Source organism: Schistocerca nitens, chromosome 1, assembly GCF_023898315.1.
Source record: "Schistocerca nitens isolate TAMUIC-IGC-003100 chromosome 1, iqSchNite1.1, whole genome shotgun sequence".
NCBI classification, from domain to species: domain Eukaryota; kingdom Metazoa; phylum Arthropoda; class Insecta; order Orthoptera; family Acrididae; genus Schistocerca; species Schistocerca nitens.
This window is the reverse complement of record NC_064614.1, coordinates 791,885,443-791,910,650: the sequence shown is the minus strand read 5'-3', so window position 1 is coordinate 791,910,650 and position 25,208 is coordinate 791,885,443. Positions and strand designations below refer to the sequence as shown.

Here is a 25,208-nt window from a genome sequence, read left to right as displayed (position 1 = left end):
GATTCCTCTAGCAGTCGCTTACTTGTTCCCATGTACAATAATTGTTCTGCACTATCCAGAAGATACGCAAGTGCTTCCTCAATTACCCGCATTTCAGTGTATTTTCCCTCAATTTATTCATCTTTTCGTCATTTTTCGCAATTCTATCGATTTTTTACTGCCAGTTCTACCCATGCGATCATGACATCATCTCTCGTTCCGTGTTCTAAAATTGCTTGTTGTCTTAGTTTCTGCAGCTGTCTGTACTTAAAATGATCGGCACTTTCCTTGTCCTGTAACAGTTTTGCACGAAGTCAAGCGATCTGCACATTCTGAAACTTCACACGCGTTTGCAAGACACGAATAACTGTACCTAATCCAACCACTTCATTGTCAGAGCACGCCTGTGTTGACGATTCTGGTGACTGGCACTGATAAGGAGAGTTGAACTGGTTGCTTCTGTACCATGAAAGTGTTTTTACAGCGTTAGACGAAATGTCTAACCTTTGTGGCACTTTCCCCTTCACCGTCAGTTGGGGTGACTTTACTGGGTTGTCAAACCGTGTGAGTACTGCATTCCCCACGAGTTTATTATTGTCTGCATTCATGAACTTGTTTTGTTCGAAGTGATGGTAAACAGGGCATTTTTTTCACAAGATCCTCTCGTTTGCTATTCACTAGCCATTTTCTGCTCCTAAAACGAACCGTTTATCATTAATACACATGTAGTTTGAAAGCGAATCCTGACATTAAAGGTTGGTTGGTTTGGGGGATCAAAGGGACCAGACTGCTACGGTCATCGGTCCCTTGACATTAAAGTTTACTAACACAGTGGTATAATCTCTCTGGGTCCTTAGGAAACCTAAAAGACAGATGTGGTTTCTGCTTCTTTTTGTTGCTGCAGTTTATTGGGCTACAGACGCTTCCGTTTGTAAAAACCACTATAGAAACCAAAATATATACCCGCTTTCGCTTTCACAATCGCACCGAACTCAACAGTTTTATTTCCTGGCCGCTTGGTGCGCTGCTGACGCAGTAGGCAACAAAATCGAGGCTAAGTGTTTCGACTGCTGTGTTAGACTGTGGGGCGGTCAAGAGGAGTCGGCAACCGGAAGTAAGGGATTAACTCAGCCTTTGACGTGTACAGAGAATGCACCGAACTGTCTGATCTTGCCTACAGCAGCAAGGATTGGCAAAGTGACCAGTGTGGTGAGTGAGCTTGACAGGAGCAGACGTGTGTGTTGCGTGAGAGAAGATTCAAAATGATGGACGTTTGCACTGGATATTTTGGTAACAGCTGAATTCCTACCATCCCAATCATCCCCGGATGCCTTCCATAGCCGGGGGTTGTGCACTGTGGCCTACAAGTGTGTCCACGACTCCGACTGCAGCCGTGCAGAAATTTTTACTGACGTCCTGACATTAGCGCTGGCGTTGTACGAGGTGCACTGCGTGTGAACGTCTGGGAGGTGAGTGTGCTGTATGTGCGTGTGTTTTCTGCTGTCTCTGACATCTAGCCATGACAGCTTATTGCTATGGACTGGATCATGGTTTGAGTATGTCGTGTTTAGTGCTTCTCAGTACCTCGCAATGGACTCTGTCTTGCAGTGGTATTTGCTATTGTCTCTATTCTATCATGCAGTAGCGCTTCCTCCTACCGAATGAGGTAGAGAGAAGTCTTTAATACTTTTAAAAATCCAATCGCGACATTAAATTTCCGATTGATCAATTCATTGTTTCCGATATTTGCACTGCATGCATGCATGCGTTCAGGTGTGGGTGTCTCCCCTGGCAGGCGTGGACAGGGGCGACACTGTAGCCGGCGAATGGCGCGCTCCTCGCGCTCGCTAGTTTGCGTGATTGGTAGAATTTTTTGTCATCAGATATGTACAGTGGAATGTTGTGGTGGAGGAGAGCGTGTACAAGACCTTGGATGTACAGTAGTTAGCGCTACGATCTATTTGTGTTGGAAATTTCATTACATGATTTGAATAATGTTTGTGTGAGATACTCAAACGTTTAAAATATGTTTTATTATGAAGAAGTATCGTCGTAAGATGGAAGTGAGTGTTTTAAACGATCTGTTTGACTCCTGTAAGTTGTTAAACAATTAATTTGACACTGTAGTGCAAATGGATTATTCCATTCTATTTTCAATATCGGAATTGCATCAACTTCCTCTTTGTCTCCAGCATTAACCAATAGGAATACAGTATTCTGAGGAGAGATGGAGACCTCCATCTTCATGTTTGGAGATGTTGGTTCACACCGACGAACAGGGAGTGGTCTCTTGAGAGCGACAGAGACAGAAAGCGAGTCTGTAATCTGCCACCATTTGGTGCTTTGTTTGGGGACCGCAAGATCAAAGGAGGCTGCTATCCAGTCCATGGTGAGTTGTATTTAGTAACATGATTTTTAATTAGGACATTGGACTGTTTTGACCTTCGTGGCGGTGCCCTGACGATAGATACACACGCGGCAGATCCCATATGGTTGCTACTATATCGCACTTCATTCCATTGCCTTGTGATTTCAGTTGTCATGTCATGGGGAGCAAGAGTGGGGGGGGGGGGGGGGACACTCATGACGTAGTCAAGTGAGGGAGCCCCGTCTCCCTCAAACTGATTAACTAAAGAATATGTGTCAATACATAATCGACTTTGACTTGAATTTCGTGTTGTGAGATCCATATACTCTCCAACACAGAGTGAGTCTTTTTCCTACTATTTTTTTCTGGGAGCAGTGGGGGTGGAGAGGACGAGGGGTAGGGGGCTGGGACGTCCTCTAGTGGTGGCACTGTGCACTAGCTTTGTCGATTCCTACATATCAATGTGAGTGCACACAGGAAAATTTTCCAATAAGATGACACCTTGAATATGTAGCTGTGTAATTATGTAATTAGGACTGGTAGTTGCCGAATGTGATCTTTTCCCACCAAACAAAACTGAGATCCAGTCCCTGCAAATTGAATTTTATGAATAAACAGTATATCCTATGCTATATAATTGAATTTCTTGTCATAAGATCCTTTTTCTCCAGCACAGACGTCAGCTTAGAACCCATATCAGAATCCATTCTCAGTCAGACTTGGAAACAGTTTTCATATCCATCGATATTCCACAGGGGCAAGTGTTTCGACAGGAATTTGTTGGGTGCTTTTGTTCAAAGATTAGTGCGACATCCAGTCTGTCAGTTGCAGGGCTCTAGTGTGTCACTACTTCTCAGGCTCCTGCCAATGTGGCACGGCCACTGACGGACACATAGCACTGTGGGAGGCCGCCGGTGCACCTCGACTCCAGGCAGCCTGTGTGGGTGGCACTCCGGGATGATGGATGGTGCATGCTTCTCAATTTAACGATTTTTAAGAGTGCAATTACGTGTGATGGGTGCTTCATGATGGTTTCCCATGTGCGATTGGAGTGAAAAAAAGCTATCAATTTAGTTGCTTCTTTTGGATGTGTTTCACAAGACCTGCGTCTTTCCAGACAGCAGAGAATGAAGAGCAAGAGAAATCCAACTCCTGAAAACTGAATTTTTTATAAATAAGCAATATACCCTCTGCTATGTGATCGAATTTCCTGTCATCAAGTCCTTCTTCTCCAGCACAGAGCCATCAGTTTCCAGGTAGGGAAGGGGGAGAGGGAAGGGAAGTGTTGGGGGCTTACCCAAGGGGGAGGGTTAGTTAACAGATAAATTTAATTAAGTAGTCAATCAAATTGATAAGAATGTAAGGGGGCTATTTGAATAACTCAGGCCTGAAAGTGTACCTGTATCAGTGAGGAAAGGCAGCAGTGTTGGAGGTTTCCTGAGGGGTCGAGGGAATGAGGGGGAGGGGTGGGGGAACAACAGATTAATGGCCTGTCAACCAAAACGAAGGATTATCACGAGGAGGTCATAATCTGTCAATCAAACGAGAACAACAGGTTTTCCCCTGTGTGTGTACTTGTACCTGGCAGGCAACCCACACTAACAAAATGCACCTGTGTTCTTGTTGCCCCACTACTGACGAAAATCGATGCTTTACCTGTTACACTGTATGTAAGGAGAAATGATACTCTGACGAGCAAATCAATAAGTGCTTATGAAAGACTTTGAGTGATGTTGAAGTACTTGGCAAGTGGCAGAAGCTACACTGATTTGAAATTTTCTGCCATTTTATCACTTTCGTATAGTTGAGCCTCATCATTCTAGAAAAATGTGTCATATGTGAAGTAATAAAGTACTCCATCTGGTATGCATCAATTCAAGGGCCACCAAACTTCGCACGGGCTGAAGACAGGCAGTAACACCAACAAATTTTTCCGTTGTCTGTGTAAACAATGTCTATACAGGAAAGTCAGTGCAAATATCTGAGCGTGTAAAGGGCTCTTAACGTGTGGAGTTCAGCCTCTGCAAAGGCTAGCCTAGAACATACATGAGCCGGTTCGCAGGCTGTGCAGTCTTCCTTTATGAGAAATGTGCAGTCTGGCGGAATGCTGAGAAACCTCAATTGGCAATGGGTACCATGCTTTAACATGCACCTCAGAGAGGTTCGCAGAGTACATTTTTGGCCAGCAAAGCCACTGCATAAACACTTGAATTAAAATACGTGTCTAATAAATACAACAGGAATTGGCGGGTGGGTGGCGCTTAAGCGGTGCGATGAAACCCAGGTCGCAGGACGGGTTAATTGCTAGTCAAAGATGCTACCTCTTGACCACTGTGACAGGTTTTCTAGCATGCAGAAACGAAATGGGAGTAGCAATACACGTTATGCTAGTTGTAAAGAAAAAGTAGCTCTAGCCTGCTAGACCTTATGCTGAATAAACAGACATCTACTTATGAACACAGTAACTGTGCAGAGTAGGTTACATGCAAGCACAAAACATAACCGGTTTTAGTTCTCATCTCCAATGACTAGGCCAGGGTGTGCTGAAAAGTAGTGCTTCCGAATTTTTTTATGTGAAAGCTCTTAAAGTTTCTCAAAGAAAACAAACGACATAATCTTTCTACGACTTTATTCTTCATGTCTGCGTATTTGCAGCCCTCTGCTGCTAGACGGCTCCGAATTATAGTGTATAACATGGCGGCCCGTAACGTAACAACGTGTGTCGACTAGCAAGTAAACTTCCGCAAGTTACTTGACAGAAACTACTTCGTCGAAACGGAGAATGTCACAAAGACAAATGGACAGAAACAAATGTACCATTGGAACCCCTTAACATAAATGACTGGGCACCGTCGGTCACGAAGGGGAGACATTAATTTACTAATTAATTTAGTTCATCAGAAGGGGAAGTAAAATTATAGTAAAGATGTCTTTAAACTTCAGCGTAAACATAAACGTTTGGAATAGTACTGTTTGCCAAAAATATAAGAATAATAAAAAGGTAGTCGCTTGGTGATATAGCTCGCAGCGTTTTTCTATCTTGATTTCGAATGAAATTACATTTGCAAAAAAAAAAATTATAAATATTGTTTGCAAAAGTCGGAGAGTAATTAAAAGTAGATCTCTTGGTCGCATAGCTGGCAACGTTTTTGTGTCTTATTTTCGAATGCATTACATTTGTAGTAAATATTGTCTGCAATAATCGAAGAATAATTAAAAAGTGGTCGCTTGGTGATGCACCTTGCAGCATTTTTGTGTCCTGTTTTCTAATATTTTTTTTGTGCAATAGAAAAGAGATTTTTGAAACTTTCGTACGAAATTCTCAGAAAAATTTTAATCTAGTGGAGTCCTCTGATTTATGGTTATTCAGTAGTCTTCCTTGGGAATTTAAATATGTACACCTCTGTTTCCATTTCTTCACACCCACACACACACACACACACACACACACACATCTGTTTTTTTCTTTTTTCAGCTTTGCTTTTTGTTTTTCTTGCCCATTTTTCTTCAGTAATAATAATGTGTCTACAACTATGGCGGCTGCTCTGGTTTTTAAAGACTGTGTCAACATCCGCTTGCCTAACTCATCAAGAGATTCTAGTGAACACAAGTCTGCAAGCACTTGCAGGAAGTTCCTGAAATTAACTTTTCCTAGCGACGTGCAAAAATTAATTTGTGCTAGTTCTTGTTCTAACGTAAACATTTCATCGAGGGGAATTACTTGCTAGAGGACACACGCCGCAAGTACAGGGTGATTATACTTAAAAGTTAAATTTTCAAAATGTTGTAGAAATAACATCACTGGGTCAGAACGACGTCAAATTGCATCGGAATATTGTCGGAGAAATATGGCAGGAGAAAAAAATAGTGTGAAAATTGATCAATATATGGCGCCGTATGTGTCAGAATACGTAAATGAAAACACTTGTCATGCGCACGACCCATTGAAGTTGGTATAAACACGCGTCTGCGACGTCCGCCATGACTGTCTCAATGCAGGATCGCGCTCTGCTTGTAAAACTGTATTACAAGAATGATGACTATGCACACGTCGCCCTGCAGAAGTTGCGGACACTGAAGGGTTTGAAAAAACGCGTTGATCGGATAACTGCCGTGGGTCTGGAGAAAATGATTCGGAAATTCGAAAAGACGGGTTCTTTTGGTGTACAATGTGGTAGAAGGAGGAAACGAATTGACTCGACGTCAGTTGAAGCAGTGGCCACAGCAATGTAGGGGGAGACGAGTGGTGGTGTGCAAACGTGTAGTGAATGGAGATTGTCCGATCACTGGACATACCCGTGAGTAAGGTGACTAAAATCCTACGAAACGTCCTTCTTTGCTATCCATTCAAAATTACCCATGCGCACGAGTTGCTTCCTGTTGACCTGCCCGCAAGAGAGACCTTTGCTTTAGAATTTCTTTTTCGCGTGGAAGTGGACAACGATTGGCCGCGGAAGATTTTGTGGATAGACGAAGCCCACTTCCATCTGACAGGATACGTCAATACAAAAAATTGTCGAATATGGGCAACGGAAAGTCCACACGTAAATCAAACAGCGGCATTTCATCCTGAAAACGTTACTGTGTGGTGCGAGTTTACGGCATCATTTATCATAGGGCCATATTTTTGTGATGACTGGCCCTTCCGGTCCTGTTACCTGTACCGTCACTGGTAAGCACTGTGAGTGTCTTTTGCGCAACCACGTCATTCCAGCTCTTCAACAGCGTGGACGTGTGGCTGCACCATTTTCATACAATATGGCGCACCTCCGTACATTGCAAATCCAGTTAAGAAACTGCTGAAGCGCGATTTTGGAAATGCTAGAATCATCAGCCACCATTTCCCTACAGCCTGGGCGTCCCGATTACTTGATCTTAATCAGTGTGACTTCTGGCTGTGGGGCTATCTGAAAGATGTGTTCAGTTTCCCGATTGCAAACTTGCTGCATGAAGGCACGCATTGTCCAACACACTCTGAACGTGACCCCGGAAACACTTCGATCAGTTGTGGAACATGCTGTTTCTCGATTTCAACCTGTTGCAGAAAACGGTGGACAGCATACTGAACATGTTTTGCACAGTCACACGGAAATAAATAATCCGATTTGATTTTGATTGGTACTTTTTACGCGGTTTTTGTCCTCAGGACAATTAAAAACCGTTGTGAGTGATGCTTTTTGTGCGGTTTTGGCTTCAGGAAAAGCTTCAGCAAAGCGAACTGCAAGAAGCAAAAATAATAATAAGTTCAATAACTAATGAACTACAAAGACAGGCCTCATATAGAAAACACGCAGAGATCGATGAATTTCAACAGAAAATGCATACCAGCGAAGCGAAAATCTGTGCCCAAGTGAAATATTTGTCTCCAAGAATAAATAATAAATCTTCACGAAATCTCACTGAGTTAAATATCTACTCAGATAGTCACGGACGCGGACTGGCGGAAGTACTACGAAACCATTACGATCTGAAAGTATGCAGTCTTGTGAAACCAGGAGCACCAATGCGGGAAATTATTAGGGACGTTTTACTAGACAAACAAGACAACAAAAATCGTCATGTTGTATTAATTGGAAGAGCAAATGACGTGTATTGTAACGAGTTAGCTAACGCTATTATCAGTCTCAAAAGTGCCCTCAGTTCGATAGAAAACCAAAAAGTAACTGTTATTGGTATACCACATAGGCATGATCTCATATCTGCTTCATGTGTGAACGCCGAAATTAAGGAAGCAAATAAACAGATACAAACAGCGTGTAAAGTGTACCCAAACATAAGATTTCTATCAGTCGATTTCCTGGATAGATGCAGCTTTACAAAACATGACATGCACCTGAATAGAAGAGGCACGTCATCTCTGTGCAAAGCAATTTACGAAACGTTAGAAACATATAAAAAACAAAGTATCTATGAGTCAGTACCAGCCATTGTAATGAACTAACAATACATTACTGAAAGCAACCATGGAGGAAGTGAATCTTTCTTGGAGACAACAACTAAAGCAGCTGCAGAACCACAAACTGCTACAGCATCACGATCAAATTCAGTAACAACTGCAGCACCAGCAAAACCAGCAACATCTGAACCAGCTCAAGCAACAAAACCAATAACAGCAGCAGCACAAGCAACAGAAGCAGAAATGGTGTCAACAACTGTAGCAGTTCCACTACAGTCACTGGCAGAAAAGAGGAAGGAAACCACAGTGAGTATTGTATCACCACCTCCATCCTACGCCAAAGTGTTATCAAGTGCCTCAACTGAGCCTACCCACATAAACTATGTAACATGTGAGACAAATAAGAACCTTGAGAAACAGACAACAAAAATGTCACCTCGATTAGCAGATAAGAAAACAGAAACCTCAGTAAGTATTGTATCATCTCCATCCCATAGTGAAGCGTTATCTAGTGAATCAAATCAGCCATCCCACACTAATGTGTTATCAAGTAGGCGTATATCAAATCCCCCATGCCAGATAAATTATGCAGGAAGTGAAATAAAAAAGTCTGCCACCCGAGCCTCAAACAGAACCAGAAAAATACCACAGAGAAGTAATGATTTTTTATGGCCTGCCACAAAGAAGTCCAGCCGCTACCGAAACATAACACCATCACCACACCAAACATAAGGACCAGTGAAAGGCAAACCACCATGTGTGCATCCAGTTGGGTCCAAGACACCACGCATCTTCCCTCTTGCTGTGAAAAATCAATATTATTCGTGCACATAAATATTAGATCTCTGAAATATAAAGCTGATGAACTTGGTGTTGTATTGAATGGAAACAATAGAATGGTATTATGTATTAATGAACACTGGTTAAGAGAAGAAGAGATAAAACTGTATGTACCACCATGTTTTAATTTAATTACAAGTTACTGCAGACCCAATGAAGGTTATGGGGGATCCTCAATATATATAAGTGACAACCTAGGGTGAAGATATACTGTGCTTGATGTTATGGACATATGTGTTAAAGGCATTCTTGAAGCGTCTGTCATGCTACTACCAACATTAAAACTCACAGTTATTTCAATATACCATTCTCCTGATAGTGATGCCGATCAATTTGCAGAATGTTTAGATAAACTTATTCACTATACAGAAAAATATACCAAACACAAGACAGTAATTTTAGGAGATTTAAATTTTGATGTAAGGAAGAAAACACACAAAAATACTAATTTGCTTAACATGCTAAGATCCCATAATCTCTTCTGTGCAAATTATAGTCCCACAAGACAACTTTCTTGTCTCGACAATTTTATCACAAATATACATAAAGATGATTTTGAATTGGGGCTCCTTAATGTCGACCATCTGACAGATCACAAAGGTATATGGGTAAAACTAACAATTAATGAAACAATGGGGGATTGTAAATCAACCCGGTATGTCAGGTTATTAAATGATAAAAGCATAAATAGCTTCAGCGATAAGCTAAAGGTACTAAACTGGAATAATATAATATATGCTTTCAACAATGTTGAGGAGGCTTGTAGCAGGTTTGTTAGTACTCTATCTGAAATTTTCAATACCTCCTGTCCATTGGTTACCAAACGAAACAAAACTATGGCAAGAAAGCATGGTAGAACTACTCCACATAGGTGGTTCACACCATATTTACAGAAGCTAAGATTAATGGTTTTGATATGCTATGAAAAGGTAAAAAATGGTAGTGTTGACAATGCAATGGATGTTAGCCTCAAGAGACACTACAGATCACAAATCCGATTAGCAAAATGTAGAGCAAATGATATCTTCATTAAAAACTCCAATAATAAGTGTAAGGCTGCGTGGAGGGTCATTAAAGCAGAATTAGGTACATGTAGTCATAGTGTACAAGTTACAACTGATGTTAATGTCACCCCAGATGAATTTAACCTCTTTTTTATCAATGCAGCAAACCCTAATCCCTCACCTCCTCATAAGAAGAGTTCAAAATCAAATTCACAAACTACTTATATAAACCAGTTTTTACAAAATTTTGCTGATACTGTGCCAACCTGTAATTGGGGACATGTGGAAATAAGTGATGTAATTAAACCAGTGGCAAAGTTAAGTGACTCCAGATCAGAAGATATTTATGGCCTCTCAAATTTTGTGATTAAAAAAATAATCGACTTGATATCATCCCCTCTCTGCACACTCATAAACTGGGTATTTGACAGTGGTATTTTTCCAGAATGTCTAAAGAAGACAGTAGTAATTCCATTACACAAAAAGGGTGATAAAACTGCACTAATAAATATCATCCAATTTCTCTGATACATATTTTTTCAAAAATAATCGAATATTGTACACAAAAGAAAATTAACATGCATTTGTCAAAAAACAATGTACTGACTAATTCTCAATATGGTTTTAGGGCCCAGTTATCAACAATTAATGCTGTTGAAAATGTTGTTTCTATTGTGCAATCTTCTTTTGAATTCAAATTATCTGCTGAAGCCACACTAGTGGACTTAAGCAAAGCATTTGATTCTGTAAACCAAACAATACTGCTGCAAAAACTATGGTGTTATGGCATTAGGGATCTGGAACTCTCCCTCATTAAATCATATCTCAGTAATAGAAAGCAAACTGTAAGCTACAACGGTCAAAAGCCACAGCTACTGAATGTCACTAGAGGTGTACCCCAAGGATCAGTGCTTGGGCCATTACTGTTTATAATATTTATAAATGACCTGCCCAGCAATATGTCATGCAAATCTGTGCTTTACGCAGATGATACAACTTTCATCAATTCAGGGAAGGACATAAATAAACTGAAGGAGCAAAGTAAAGATTTTCTCAGATTATCCAATATGTGGTTCGAAGCAAATGAGTTAGCTATTAACTATGAAAAGACTGTAAATATATCCTTCAGCTTATCCAATGCTCATGTTGAGTACATTTCTACCAAACTTCTTGTCATATACTTAGATACGAAATTAACCTGGCAGAGTCACATAGACAACATATCTCGAAAGCTTTCACGAGTTATCTATCTACTGAAAAAATTACGCACCTGTCTTTCTGAAAGCCTACTGATTAATTCCTATTATGCATTCTTTCATTGCCATATTAGCTATGGTATTCTTCTATGGGGTAATTCTCCATGGTCAAGGAAAATTTTTATTTGGCAGAAGAAAGCCATCAGGAGCATCTCTGGGATTGCCAAAAATAACATATCAAGTAGGTCATACTTCAAAGAATTACAGATAATGACAGTCCCTTCTCTTTTTATATACAGCTGCCTTTTGTACATAAAAGAAAACTTTAACAGTTACAACCTTAGGCAGTCCGTTCATAATCACAACACCCGTCAAACATTTAAGATAGACATACCAACAAGTCGACTCAAGAAAACACAAGACAGTTATGAATACATGGGAATAAGGCTTTTCAATAGGTTACCTGTGCAGGCACATTGTGCTTCTCTTAATATATTTAAAAGTAAGACTAAAAAATGGCTGAAAGACAAAGCTTCTTACAGTGTTAAAGAATTTGAAAACTCTTCAAAAATAGACCTGACTTACGAAACAACTTGCAACTCTGTTTAAATCTCTTCCTAAGCTTTTTTTGTCTCTGGAGTTCCGCATTTAATTGTTAAACATGTGGAGAACTCCTTATGTATGAAATGTATTTTTTTATTATGCACATTCTTTAAAATGCACACTTTAGTTATGTGGGATATCTTTATGTATCAAATGTATTCCTTTATTATGTATGTTCTTTTAAAATGTATACTTTAGCTTTGTGTGATACCTCACAATAGTTATATTTCTTAATATGTAAATTGTACATTGCTCATGACGACATCGGTTGCATGTAAATGCTTAAAGATGGATAAATAAATAAATAAAAAAATGAAAAGGACAATTAAAAACCAATTTTTCTCATCCGATGTGATGTGACCTTGCGGTGGCGGATGGGGTTATGTAACTAACAGTATCACACTTGTACATCCATGCACACTGAGTAGTACAGTTTATTTAACGTCAAAGTACGCCTTAGGCATTGTTGTATGGTTCATATTTCATTTGTAGTCGACCACTATTTAATTATGTTGCCTACAGCGCCATCTGTTGCTACATTTTGTAACTATTTATGTTTCTTCTGCCATACGTTTTCCCCCCTCTCTGATAATATTCCGTTGCAATTTGACACCATTCTGACCAGTGGTGTTATTTCTACAGCGGTTTGAAACTTTAACTAACCGGGTTTCGAATTCGAAGGCGCACCCTCTCCTTCAACATGACAATGCCAGACCACACATGAGCGCTGCTCATTTGTAAAGATCCGAGGCCTGGGGATAATCGTCTATAAAGTCCCGACTTGCTCCCATCCGATTTTCATGTTCCCAAAACTTGAAGAACATGCTCGAGGGCTTCCCTTTGATAGTGATGAAGTAGTGCAAATAGAAGTGAGATTGTCATCCGTCAACAATGTCAACTATTGTAGTAAAGGTATCAACAAAGTGACCTCTCGTTGGGAGAAATCTGTTCGTCGCAAGGGTCACTATGTCGAGAAATAAATATCCAAGCATGAAGAATAAGGATGAAGAACGTTAATAACGTTTGTTTTATTTAAAAAGCTTTAAGAATTTTCACATAAAAAATTCTGAGTCATTATTTTTGATCACGCCCTCGTACATTCATCCCTCACGATCTCTCAGTAGGTCTTTCTGCCCTTCGATTAAGTACCATAGCTGTCCACTGAGAGGAATGGAATAGTTTTAATACGATGTCATCCATAACGTATAGTGCAAAAATCTACCGTTATTGCTCCAATATTGACATTAACTTATCGAACATACACTTCATTAGTTCTGAGAATGCTTATTTGTATGTTCATATCTTTTATTTTTCGCGAAATCACTTAACATATATGAGTTAAACAGTTTATCTTAGTGTACAGCGTGTAAATAAATTAGTCATAGTGTTTTTCCAAACCACGCGGAAAGACAGTGTGTGTGTAAATTTGAAACGACCACATTTTTGTCTTTCGTCGCGATCGATCGTGTACAACAGTAGTGCCAACGTCCTTTAATTATCGGCATATGCTGGATTTTAAGTCGGTTTCCGACATGTAGCGAAAATGTCGCCACATCAAGTGGCGTTTACTGTTTAAATTTCACATCACTTTATTAGTTAATAGTTTCTGGACTGCTCCCATTTTATAAACTTTCATTATAATTTCGAAATCTTTTGTTATGCTTTTGAAGTGTCTTCATTATTAGTGACGTTTTCTGATGCCGTTGTGCTGTGCTACAGTAAGCAGAGTCAAATCATAACATTAAATTTATTGAATTAATGATGTATTGTAGTTAACAGTTCGTAGGACGACACGAAAGTTTCAGTTTCGGTAGCGTGCTGCAACATAGATTTTGATGTTACCGAAATTATTCTGAATGTATCTTGTAGGAATAATCCAATAGCCAGAGACTTGCAAACTTTTTTGCGCTGTACGATGCGTATTTAGTTTTTTTACATAATATACAAATTGTATTTTTAATGCTCAAAAAAAGCGATGACATTTATCGCAGTTGACAGTTCGAGAATGTACAGAGATTATTCTAGAGAAAAAAATACGTCTTTGTATTTGTAATTTTTCTCTCCAATGTTCGATGAAAGGCTTGTTGATAATGATTGTGGCGAAAAAGAAGTTCGTCTGTTGGATTGAAAATGTTATCACTATTCTTTAGCATACGTGAAGCGTGAGGGATATGTGAATCAAAATACGATGATTAGGTGAAGACGGGATGCTATGGGTTACTGATCAGTTGCGTAGCCGGCTTAGGCCTACGGAGGTGGTGTTTCAACAAAATAAAAATACCAAATCACGCATTGTCCGATAAGTCTACGTTACGACTTGGATTTACGTTTGTTAACTGACCTGTGCGTACGTATTTCTCATATATTAGTTGTTCTCTGTTTTTTGGAGAGTTGATGAGATCGACCAGTCGCATTCCCTTATATTATTTTTTTATTTGTGTATTGTTGAAGCTCTAAATTTAACTGTTGTAAAAAAAACCTTGTGCAATGTTGGTAATTTCGAATTCTCTGTGAAGTTAGCAATAAGACATAAGATTACACTTAAGCTGAACACATTAATAAATAGGCTATGGTATGCAGACAGCTGTCAATACTTAATGAATCTTCGTGAAAAAGCTACTAATGTTCGTTTCCTTGCCTTAACAGTATTGCAGTATCTTATGGTAGCCTTTGATGCTCATATAGAGTCATATGCAGTTAAGAAAAATAAATTATATTTCCACTGCATCCAAATTTGACAACTCGGTTACTCCTGTAACAAGACAACTTCGACACATTGGGCGAAATGTATTGGATCTTTTGGTACATTTCAGAAGAACCATTTTTTTCTCACAGAATATAAGATGATGATGAGTAGAGAGAATGAAAGTATTTGTGACTGATCAAAATGTCAATTCTCCATGTAGTTACCAACCAGAAAATGCAATGCCTTCTCTATTTAACTTCTGCAGAAAAGAGCACACGAATTCGTGGCTACTGAAATGCAAAAATACCCACATTGGAAATTGAATATTTTAAATTATGTTGTTGATATTTCGGTGTAGATTTTTTCATTGACAGTTTTTGTTGTGCTGCTTTATTCAGGGCCGCAGTGTATTCACAGTGCGGAGTTTTTGTAATGTGTTCTGTGTATGGTGAACTACATTGAGTAATTCAATTTTGTTTTTACACAAACTAAAGTAGTTCCAAAACTGTGGAATAATACACACTTCCAGTGACTGTGTAGATGACCAACACCACATTAAACGAGAATGTTTGCGTTATCAGTCAGTTTAACTGGATAGCACCATAACTTGTATTTAACGTGTTGTGAAAAAGCTCTAACTCTGACGAATTTTACATGATATGGCGTTGAAGAAAATAGTTGGTTAAATGTCAATAAATACAAGAAAGCAATACAAGGTGGATGCACTGCATAAATAGATAACTTGTAATAAGATTTTCAGGATAAACACACCACGTAATTAATTCAGTGACAATAAATAACTACAAAGTTAGGTAAATGACAATAAGTACAAGACAATAACAAAATCACAGCATCACTTCTGATTATGTGATACAGATGCTTATTCATTCACATAAAAATATAGGTGTTTTTTCAAACACTCCTGAAACTCTTGAGTAGAGCACAATTGTTTACTTTTAATCCATTTTGCAATGCTAGTTTTAGTGTTAGTTACCAGTACTGTGTGGCCACATCAGATAATTTGTTGAATTAGACAAGACTAAGGTATTTGTAGCTATTATGGGTCTTTGCCAACCTGGTGTATGGCATGGTTTTTTGTGCTTATTAAACACTAATTTGTAGCCTACAGAATACCCTATAGTAGAATTCCCTACCCCAGGGGAAACTGGAAGAATGTGAAATGTAGTAGTACTTTATTGACACTATTCTCCAACTTATACAGGTGACACATGAAGCATGCCAATGCGCCACACAGTTTCCATATGTGGGAATCCCAGCTGAGTTGTAGTCTGTGTGAAAACCTAACATAAGGAAAAGGTTGCTACTCACCACAAAGAGGACATGTTAAACTGTAGACACACACAATGATAAGATTCTTAGACATTACTTTTTGGCCAAAGCCTTTGTCAGAAAACGAAACACACACACACACACACACATATTTTCGTTCACACAAGCAAGCACACCCCTGCACATGTGACCACCATATTCTGCAGCTCGTACTGGAATGCAACTGTTGCAGTCACGTAGAACGGAAGCAGCAATATGGAGTGGGTGGGGAAGGGGTATCAGGTTACATGTGGGGGAGGGTCCGTTGGCAGAGGGTGGAAGGTGAGAATAGTGAGGAGGTGATAAGACAGACGGGAGTGGGAACAGTTGGGTGCACAGTGTGGGGACAATAGGTTACCATAGGTTGAGGCCAGGATAATTTCTGGTGTGAAGAATGTGTTGTAATGATAACTCTCATATGTGCAGTTCAGAAAAGCTGGTGATGGAGGGGAGGATCCAGATGGCCCGTGTAGTGAAGCAGCCATTGAAATCAAGCATGCTGTGTTCAGCTGCATGTTGTACCACAGGGTAGTCTACTTTGCTCGTGGCCATTGTTTGGCAGGGACCGTTCATCCTAGCTGACAGCTGGTTAGTATTTATACCAGTATAAAAAGGCATGTAATGATTACAGCAGAGCTGGTCTATGATGTTGCTGCTTTCGCAGTGGCCCATCAGAGGCCAGGCCACCTGTGAAAACAGCCACATCTTGTACTAGCTGTGCTGTAATCATTACATAGGTTTTTATATTGGTGTGACTACCAACCAGTTGACTGCTAGGATAAACAGCCACTGCCAAACTGTGGCCATGGACAAAGTAGACCACCCAAGGGCATAACATACAGCTGATTATAAAATGCTTGATTTCAGTGGCTGCTTCGCTAACCAAACTATCTAGATCCTAACCTCCACCACCAGCTTTTCTGAATTGCACTGATAAGAGTTACAACACATACAACAGGACTTGCCTGTCTTTTCCTTTTGCCACTCCTCTCCTTTTTCGCTTCCCATTTCCCTCTCCTTCCCACCTCCCTGTCCCACAGTGCCTGTTGGTAGTCTGGGCCCTGTATGCTCCACGAGACAGTGCTCTTCTCTTCCCCCCCCCCCCCCCCCCCCCCACCGTAACCTGCTATCCCTTTCCCGGCCCCACCAGATCGCTGCTCCCATTCTACATGACATTTGCATTCCAGTCTGACCTGCTGGAGATGATACTCATGTGAGTGAGTGTAAGGTGTGTTTTCTTGTGTGAGTTTTTGTGTGCATCTGTTTTCTTTTCTGGTGGAGGCTTTGGCCGGAAGCTAATGGACAAGCTCTTTTCGTTATGCCTGTTTGCAACTCAATGTGTTGTGTTTACAGTAAATAACAATCTATCTTTTCCGTATATTTTTAGTATTCCGATCTGGACAGTCCATTGTTTGAAAACCTAATAGCCTAGTTCGAGAGTTTATTATTATGTTTTCCGGGAGGACTCACATTGAATACAATGTTGCCAGTATTTCTACCATTTTTCTGTTGTACATTTGCATGAAACCAAGTGACATGACTCCCGATTGGTGCCATCATCCTACACTCTAATTTTCAATGTTGTGTCATATGTAATGAGTGGTGCGTCATTTACATATAGCACTGCATCATATGGCACAAATGTGCATAAATCATTTACATAATTAACCAACAGAAAAGGTCAAGAAAAGATAATTTTGGTACACCTATTGTAACTAGAAGATAACATAAATATTGATTATTTTTCTTCATTAACTGTTTCCTCTTACTAAACTAAGACTGCATTAAGCATGAAGCATTCTCACTTACTCCGTAGTGACGGTGTATTGTGAGACCATATCAAACGCTTTTCTGAGGTCCAACAGTGTTGTTGTATAGCTCATCTCTTTACTTCAAACAACTGTATAGCTTGTGCTGCAGTAGTGTTGATTGCTTTCTCCATTGAGAGGCTGGACCTGAACTGACATTGTGAGAAGCTAAGTATGTCATACGATTAGAAATCTTATGATCTTTTAAATTTTCCAGCCAGTAATGAAGTTCATTACTTACAAGGGAACCTCCCCATCGCACCCACCTCAGATTTAGTTATAAGTTGGCACAGTGGATAGGCCTTGATAAATTGAACACAGATCAATTGAGAAAACAGGAAGAAGTTGTGTGGAACTGTGAAAAAATAAGCAAAATATACAAACTGAGTAGTCCATGGAACACGTAGGCAACATCATGGAGAACGTGAGCTCAGGAGCGCCGTGGTCCCATGGTAGCGTGAGCAGCTGTAGAACAAGAGGTCCTTGGTTCAAGTCTTCCCTCGAGTGAAAATTTTACTTTATTTTTGCATAGTTATTATCTGTCCGTTCGTTCATTGACGTCTCTGTTCACTGTAATAAGTTTAGTGTCTGTGTTTTGCGACCGCACCGCAAAACCGTGCGATTAGTAGACGAAAGGACGTGCCTCTCCAATGGGAACCGAAAACATTTGATCGCAAGGTCATAGGTCAGCCGATTCCTCCACAGGAAAACGCGTCTGATATATTATATACGACACTGGTGACGGCATGTGCGTCACATGACAGGAATATGTTGTCGACCCACCTAACTTGTACACTTGGCGAATGGGTAAAAAGATTCTTCTACCTTGCCCGATTTAGGTTTTCTTGTGGATGTGATAATCACTCCCAAAAAAGTGTTAAAAATATAAGAGTTTGTCACATAAACTGAAAATAAAAAATTAAACTTTTCACTCGATGGAAGATTTGAACCAAGGACCTTTCGTTCCGCAGCTGCTCACGTTACCACGAGACCACGGCGCTCCTGCGTTCCCAGTGTCCTTGATATTGCATATCTTCCCATGAACTACTCAGTTTGTATATTTTGCTTATTTTTTCACAGTTCCACACAACTTCTTCCTGTTTTCTCAATTGATCTGTGTTCAGTTTCTCAAGGCCTATTCACTGTGCCAACTTATAACTAAATCTGAGGGGGGGTGCGATGGGAAGGTTCCCTTGTTAGTACGTAATATGAATGGGGATGATGAAAAGGTACGTTTAGAATGTCAGGTGGAATTTTTATCTTGTACGCTTTACCACCAAAATTTATTTCTGTTTCAACAATTTTCCAAGCAACTTTGCATTTATCTACTGAGCTCAGTTTATGAGTCTCACTCGTTTTGGACTTAGTTGGTTGCCTTCATTTCAGACCTGCAGAGCTTGACCTTCACATAAATTTCCTTGTCAGCTTTGCGATTCTTTGACTTACCATAATGTAGTAGCATCACAATTCTTAATTTACTTAAATGTGGGTTCACCCATATTTTTAAGATTTTGTGGTGCAATTCCTTGTGGCATTTAGATCAGCATGCTTCAGAATGTTCAGTTAACAGGTCTAAAAGGATTTTGATCATTTCATTAGTATCTGGATTGATTATTATTTTATCCAATTTTATTGAATTCAATTTATTTATTAGCTGGTTTAGCTTTGAGTTATTAATTGGTCTTTTGGCTCTTCTGTGTTCATTACAGATTTTAATCATAGTCCCTCATGACCAGAAATTCAGAAATGCATAATCTGTTTTGTTTTGATGGAAATTACATATGTTATTTAGACATGCTGCCTACCTTATGGAGTTGTCGTTTAAGCAGAATTGGTTAGGAGGTGTCACTGTAATTAGCAAATAGTTAACATTTCTCTTGTGATATCTAATAACTAAATTTTACCACCAAATTTTGTTGAATTCAGTCCGTATGTGGAAGTAACTGTTGTTCATTGTGATTCAGTGGCTGGTATACCAAAGCAACTATAATTTCCTTTTCCGGTAACATTATGGCAGCAAATTAAAATTTTGCTTCTAAGCTCAGTTCACATACAGCTGATACACTACCGTTTTTTACAGTCATTTAACAGCTGTGAGATGGCAGTTCATAACCATATGGCACACTTAATTTTAATTATTCATAATTAAGCCAGCATTTATTAACTAAAAGCACTCCACAGTAAGTTTTCTGGACAGCAATGAAGTTTATTAACGTTATACATAATGTGTAAGAACCTACTCTGTGCTTAAGGGTTACCCGTTTCAAGGTAACTTACTTTATTTTCCCTGATATTTCATATAGTGTGCTTTGTTGTCCCCAATGTTTCTTAGGATACAGCAGTTTATTATGTAGAGAACTATTAAAATCTCCTCTGTCTTTTTCTTCACTTGGAGATTATGAGGGTGATAAAATGTGGTTAGCACGTAACAGTGGGCTGTTTACTATGTTGTATTGCATGGTTTTGGGCTTCGTTGCTGTATAGCATGCTGCTCCCATTCCTCAGTTTCCTTCACAAGGCAGTTTCTTACAATGAGGTTGAGCTGAGGTTCTTGGTACCTGCTCTTTTTTTTAATTTAATTGCATTCATCTAGAATTATTCATATGTCTCTCCTTGTGAGATGGAGGCTATGTCATGTATGGCATTCTCTGTTCTTTTATATAGGCAAATCTCCCATTGTTTTGAGTCAGAGCCAATAATGCTAGATTTATTTGCATATTTTCAGTCACTGGGTCTTAAGGAAAAATTGTCTTGGTGATGTATTTACAAGCTTGCCTTAAAAACGGAGGTGTTTACCGAGTACATATTTGAATTTAAGGGCAATAACACCCTATTCCATGTCTAGCAAAAGGGCAAGCTTTAATAAAGAGTGAAGGTTCCATTCATATTTTCATTAGACTTAGCCCTTCTCCAAATTATCTGAATGTAGTTAAAAGTGAGTTCTGGAATTCTAACATCTTTGAAGAGCCTTCTGATCGATGCTTTTGTGGCTCAGTCATCAGTATGTCCTAGCTGATGTATATCAGAAAAAAAATGCACCTATCATTGCTATAGTTTTTGTGTTGGTTATGGACAACTATAAGGGTATTGCTGATCATGTACATTGATAGTCAATAATTTTCTTCTTTGATTAACAAAAATTCATGGTGGTTCAGTTATTGAAGATTATTTTAGCTCATTCTTTTTTTTAAAACATCTTGTTGACTATATTTACATTGGAGTGACAGACTACATCTGCCTCACAAGGATACAGTGAAGATAGTGATTCTATTGAATACTCTGTATCATTTGTATGGAATATTTTAAGGAAATCAAGAAAAATGTGAATCTGGCTCGTGTAGAAGTTTTAAAGAATCTAATTCAAATGAACTGCACTAAAGGTGTTTTTTTTAATTGTATTATTTTTAATACATTTTTTAAAAGCTTCTGTATGTTTTTTGCTAGTACTGTCACTTTCTCAGCTTTTTAAAAGCTGCAAATTCCGTTCCAACCTGGTGTGGTAGTTCTCATAAACAGCTGTTACATCCACAAGCAGTTGGATTACAGTGGATCGTGTATGCAATAGGTAACCATGATGCACTCTACAGGATTCATATTTTACTACAAAACTCTTTGGTGCTGTCAGTTAATGAGTTTTGTTAATTTAATTTATTTGATGCCCATAATATTTTACAAAGTAATTGATTGATTGATTTTTATTTGGTCCCATTTGATTACATAATGTACAGAGTATGTACTTGTAATATAGGACAGGCAGGTAAGCTTAACATAGTACCTTAAAATAGTTAGCCCACATATTACAGTATGAAACAACATGATGTTCAAGTTCGTTTTTTGTCACCCAATGACTGAAATCTAAGAGTTGCTGTGTTTTAGCAGTTGCAGCATCCTGTAAACTTAAGGAAGATCAGATTTAAGATATTAAGTGGAATAAAATATTAAAACGTATTTCTCTGTATCTCTGGTAGGTAAACTGGGGGGCGGGGGTGCATGATTCTGCCATATATTCATGTCAATCGTCTTTTTTACGTTTTTGGGAATGAGCCTAACTACCATCACATCTATGTAAATACTCACCAAATCATTCTGAAGTATATGACAGCAGATACTTTCCATTGTACCATGCATTATAAAGGCTTTTCATTCCATCCGCTTGTGAGGCATGGAAATACATATTAACTGCCTCCATGTATACTATAATAAATCTTTCCATGTTTTCAGATACTGTTGGGGAGTGATACATAGGATGCTGTAGTGCATTCCTAGATTCCTAACTTAATTGTAGTTCTTGAACCTATGGATGTCCTTAATTCATGTTTGTATTGCTCCCTTAGAGGCTGAAAATAAGGTAAAGATAAGGTAGAAAATATAGTAGCAGCTCATTTAGGGATGTATAAGGAATCTTTCTTTCCAAAACTTTGTGTAAAAAAAAAAAAAAAAAAAAAAAAAAAGAAACAGAACACAGCATGTTGTTATCAATGGAGAGACGTCTACAGACGTTAAGGTAACCTCTGGCGTGCCACAGGGGAGTGTTATGGGACCATTACTTTTCACAATATATATAAATGACCTAGTAGATAGTGTCGGAAGTTCCATGCGGCTTTTCGCGGATGATGCTGTAGTATACAGAGAAGTTGCAGCATTAGAAAATTGTAGCGAAATGCAGGAAGATCTGCAGCGGATAGGCACTTGGTGCAGGGAGTGGCAACTGTCCCTTAACATAGACAAATGTAATGTATTGCGAATACATAGAAAGAAGGATCCTTTATTGTATGATTATATGATAGCGGAACAAACACTGGTAGCAGTTACTTCTGTAAAATATCTGGGAGTATGCGTGCGGAACAATTTGAAGTGGAATGATCATATAAAATTAATTGTTGGTAAGGCGGGTACCAGGTTGAGATTCATTGGGAGAGTGCTTAGAAAATGTAGTCCAGCAACAAAGGAGGTGGCTTACAAAACACTCGTTCGACCTATACTTGAGTATTGCTCATCAGTGTGGGATCCGTACCAGATCGGGTTGACGGAGGAGATAGAGAAGATCCAAAGAAGAGCGGCGCGTTTTGTCACAGGGTTATTTGGTAACCGTGATAGCGTTATGGAGATGTTTAATAAACTCAAGTGGCAGACTCTGCAAGAGAGGCGCTCTGCATCGCGGTGTAGCTTGCTCGCCAGGTTTCGAGAGGATGCGTTTCTGGATGAGGTATCGAGTATATTGCTTCCCCCTACTTACACCTCCCGAGGAGATCACGAATGTAAAATTAGAGAGATTAGAGCGCGCACGGAGGCTTTCAGACAGTCGTTCTTCCCGCGAACCATACGCGACTGGAACAGGAAAGGGAGGTAATGACAGTGGCACGTAAAGTGCCCTCCGCCACACACCGTTGGGTGGCTTGCGGAGTATGAATGTAGATGTAGTATGTGGTACATAAAAAGTACTCCCTGCCGCACATAATTTTGATGATTGAGTGAGTGCTGATGCAGATGTATATTTTCTTAGAATTATTTGAGTGGTGAATTTCTATTGGATATTTTTGTAAGTGTAATGAAAAAATGTAATTAGTTTGTGGTTCTTGCAGTCTGCACATAAACAATCTGAGGAAGAAATGTACTGACAAAGCTGCTATATTTTTTATATATTACATCAGAAACTGGAATTGAGACTCATATAAAGGGACAAAAACCTGTTTCAGTTTTCCAAAGAAAGGCGTGAAGCACTTTAAAGTACATAATTTCTTACTCTTGCAAACTTATACACGATTTAAATAAGTTAAAAAAGAACATTTTGTTTGACAAAGAAATATAGTGCTCTGTAAATATGTTTTCAGGATAGCATTAAAGCCTAACAATGAGTGCAGCTCAGACAGAAGCCCCACCTGTAGTGGGCTCACATTTTTCATTGCACCAGCCACAGAATCACCCATCAGCTACTATTGGTGTAGCCTCAGCATCACAACCTTTCTGGAATGGCCCAAATCAAATGCTAAAACTCCCCACACCTGTAAGTATTGTGTCGTAATGTATTGTAGTCTATCGTACATTTATTTGAGAGTTTGCTTTTACTTCTTGGAAATTGGCAGGAAACTTTAAAAAAAAAAAAAAAAAAAAAAAAAAATCGTCAAACTGTGAAGAGTAAAATCAAGAAATGGGAACTATTCATCTTCTGTTATAACTTTTTTTTTTTTCTCACTTAAGATTTCAAGCTATTTACTTAACAACTTACTTCACAGAGTTGTTGTCCACAAACCACAGCCAGACAAATGATGCTTTATGATAGGGGCATTGTTAAGCAAATACAATCTTTGTCTCTGAACTGTTCTTCTACTGTACAAAGAATACAATGCTGCAAATTTGTTTTCATATTTTTCCACATTTAGCATTTTCTTGTGTGTAATAAAGCAGCCACACTCTTTATTATGAAATACAGCTCCATATCATAACACCACTTTTCTGCACTTATCTGTTGGCAGTGCACATGATGGCAGGTAATGTTCTCCAGGCTTTCCTCAACCCAAACCCTTGTGTCATGTTGCCACAGGGTGTAGCATGATTCGTTACTCCAAATCACATATTTCCAGTCATCCATTGCTGAGTGCCATCGTTCTTTACACCACCTAAGCATTGTTTAGCATGGACTACAGCAATATTTGTCTTACAAGGAGCTGTTGAACCATTGTACCCCATTCATTTTAATTTCCTGTGCACAATCATTCCACTCACTGGTCTATTGGTACCACTTGAAACTCATGAGCCATTATTTCCACTTATTTCATGTGATTTTGTACAAGCACCCTCCACAACGCTCAACAGTCTCAGTAGTTGAGGTCAGCCTGGTGTTGATTTGGCTGTGGTTGTTCCTTTGTGTTTCCACTTCAGAATCACATCACCAACAGTCAGCTTTGGCACCTCTCCCTGATGGGTGTGTTACTCCAGTAACATCTAATGATTAGTCCATGTTTGAAGTTACTGTGCTCTTCTTATTGGCCCAGTGTGCTGTTACTGCTTCTCTATTGACAACACAGGGCTCTCCACCTCCTTTGATATTGGCAGGTCCACCTCTCATGATATATAGTGGTCAATTCTGTATTACATAGGGGTGTCCAATCACTTTTGATCAGATAGTGTTTTTTTACTTTTGCAGAAAACTCATCATTACTTTGTGAAAGTTTGGAAGTGAATTAGTATATCAGTGCTTGCTGTATTTAAAGTTCATCAGTCACGCTTAGATCATGTGTGCCAAGTAGCATTAGGAGCTTTAAAACATTAAGTTGGAAATAGTTTTCCAACTTCAAGACTAGTTAGGCAATGAAGACACTGGGTTGATATAAAAATTAGTCTTTATGTTGACAGAATGATGCGTGTTTGATTAATTGATTGACAGTGAAGCATATAAGAATTATTAGAAAGTTGATAGGAAGAATAATAGGTTGGATTAACTTATTGTTGAGATTAGAAGCAGAACAGACTTTGCTAAACCATTTGTAACAGGTGCAAAG

The 25,208-nt window shown here is 39.1% G+C and overlaps 1 protein-coding gene across 3 annotated transcripts in view; it reads left to right on the top strand.

Moving 5' to 3' along the window:
• Positions 1 to 13,470: 13,470 nt before the first annotated feature.
• Positions 13,471 to 25,208, top strand: part of LOC126262281 (ATP-dependent helicase brm-like) — a 230,190-nt gene continuing 218,452 nt past the window's right edge. The window contains exons 1-2 of one of the 3 annotated variants that reach the window (XM_049958810.1): positions 13,471 to 13,604; positions 23,541 to 23,713. In XM_049958810.1, the coding sequence (XP_049814767.1) occupies positions 23,561 to 23,713 (153 nt within the window). In that variant the 5' untranslated portion in view covers positions 13,471 to 13,604; positions 23,541 to 23,560. Of the gene's footprint in view, positions 13,605 to 13,929; positions 14,234 to 23,420; positions 23,437 to 23,540; positions 23,714 to 25,208 lie in introns of those variants that run through there. The other 2 variants (XM_049958801.1, XM_049958819.1) reach the window with 2 other exon arrangements.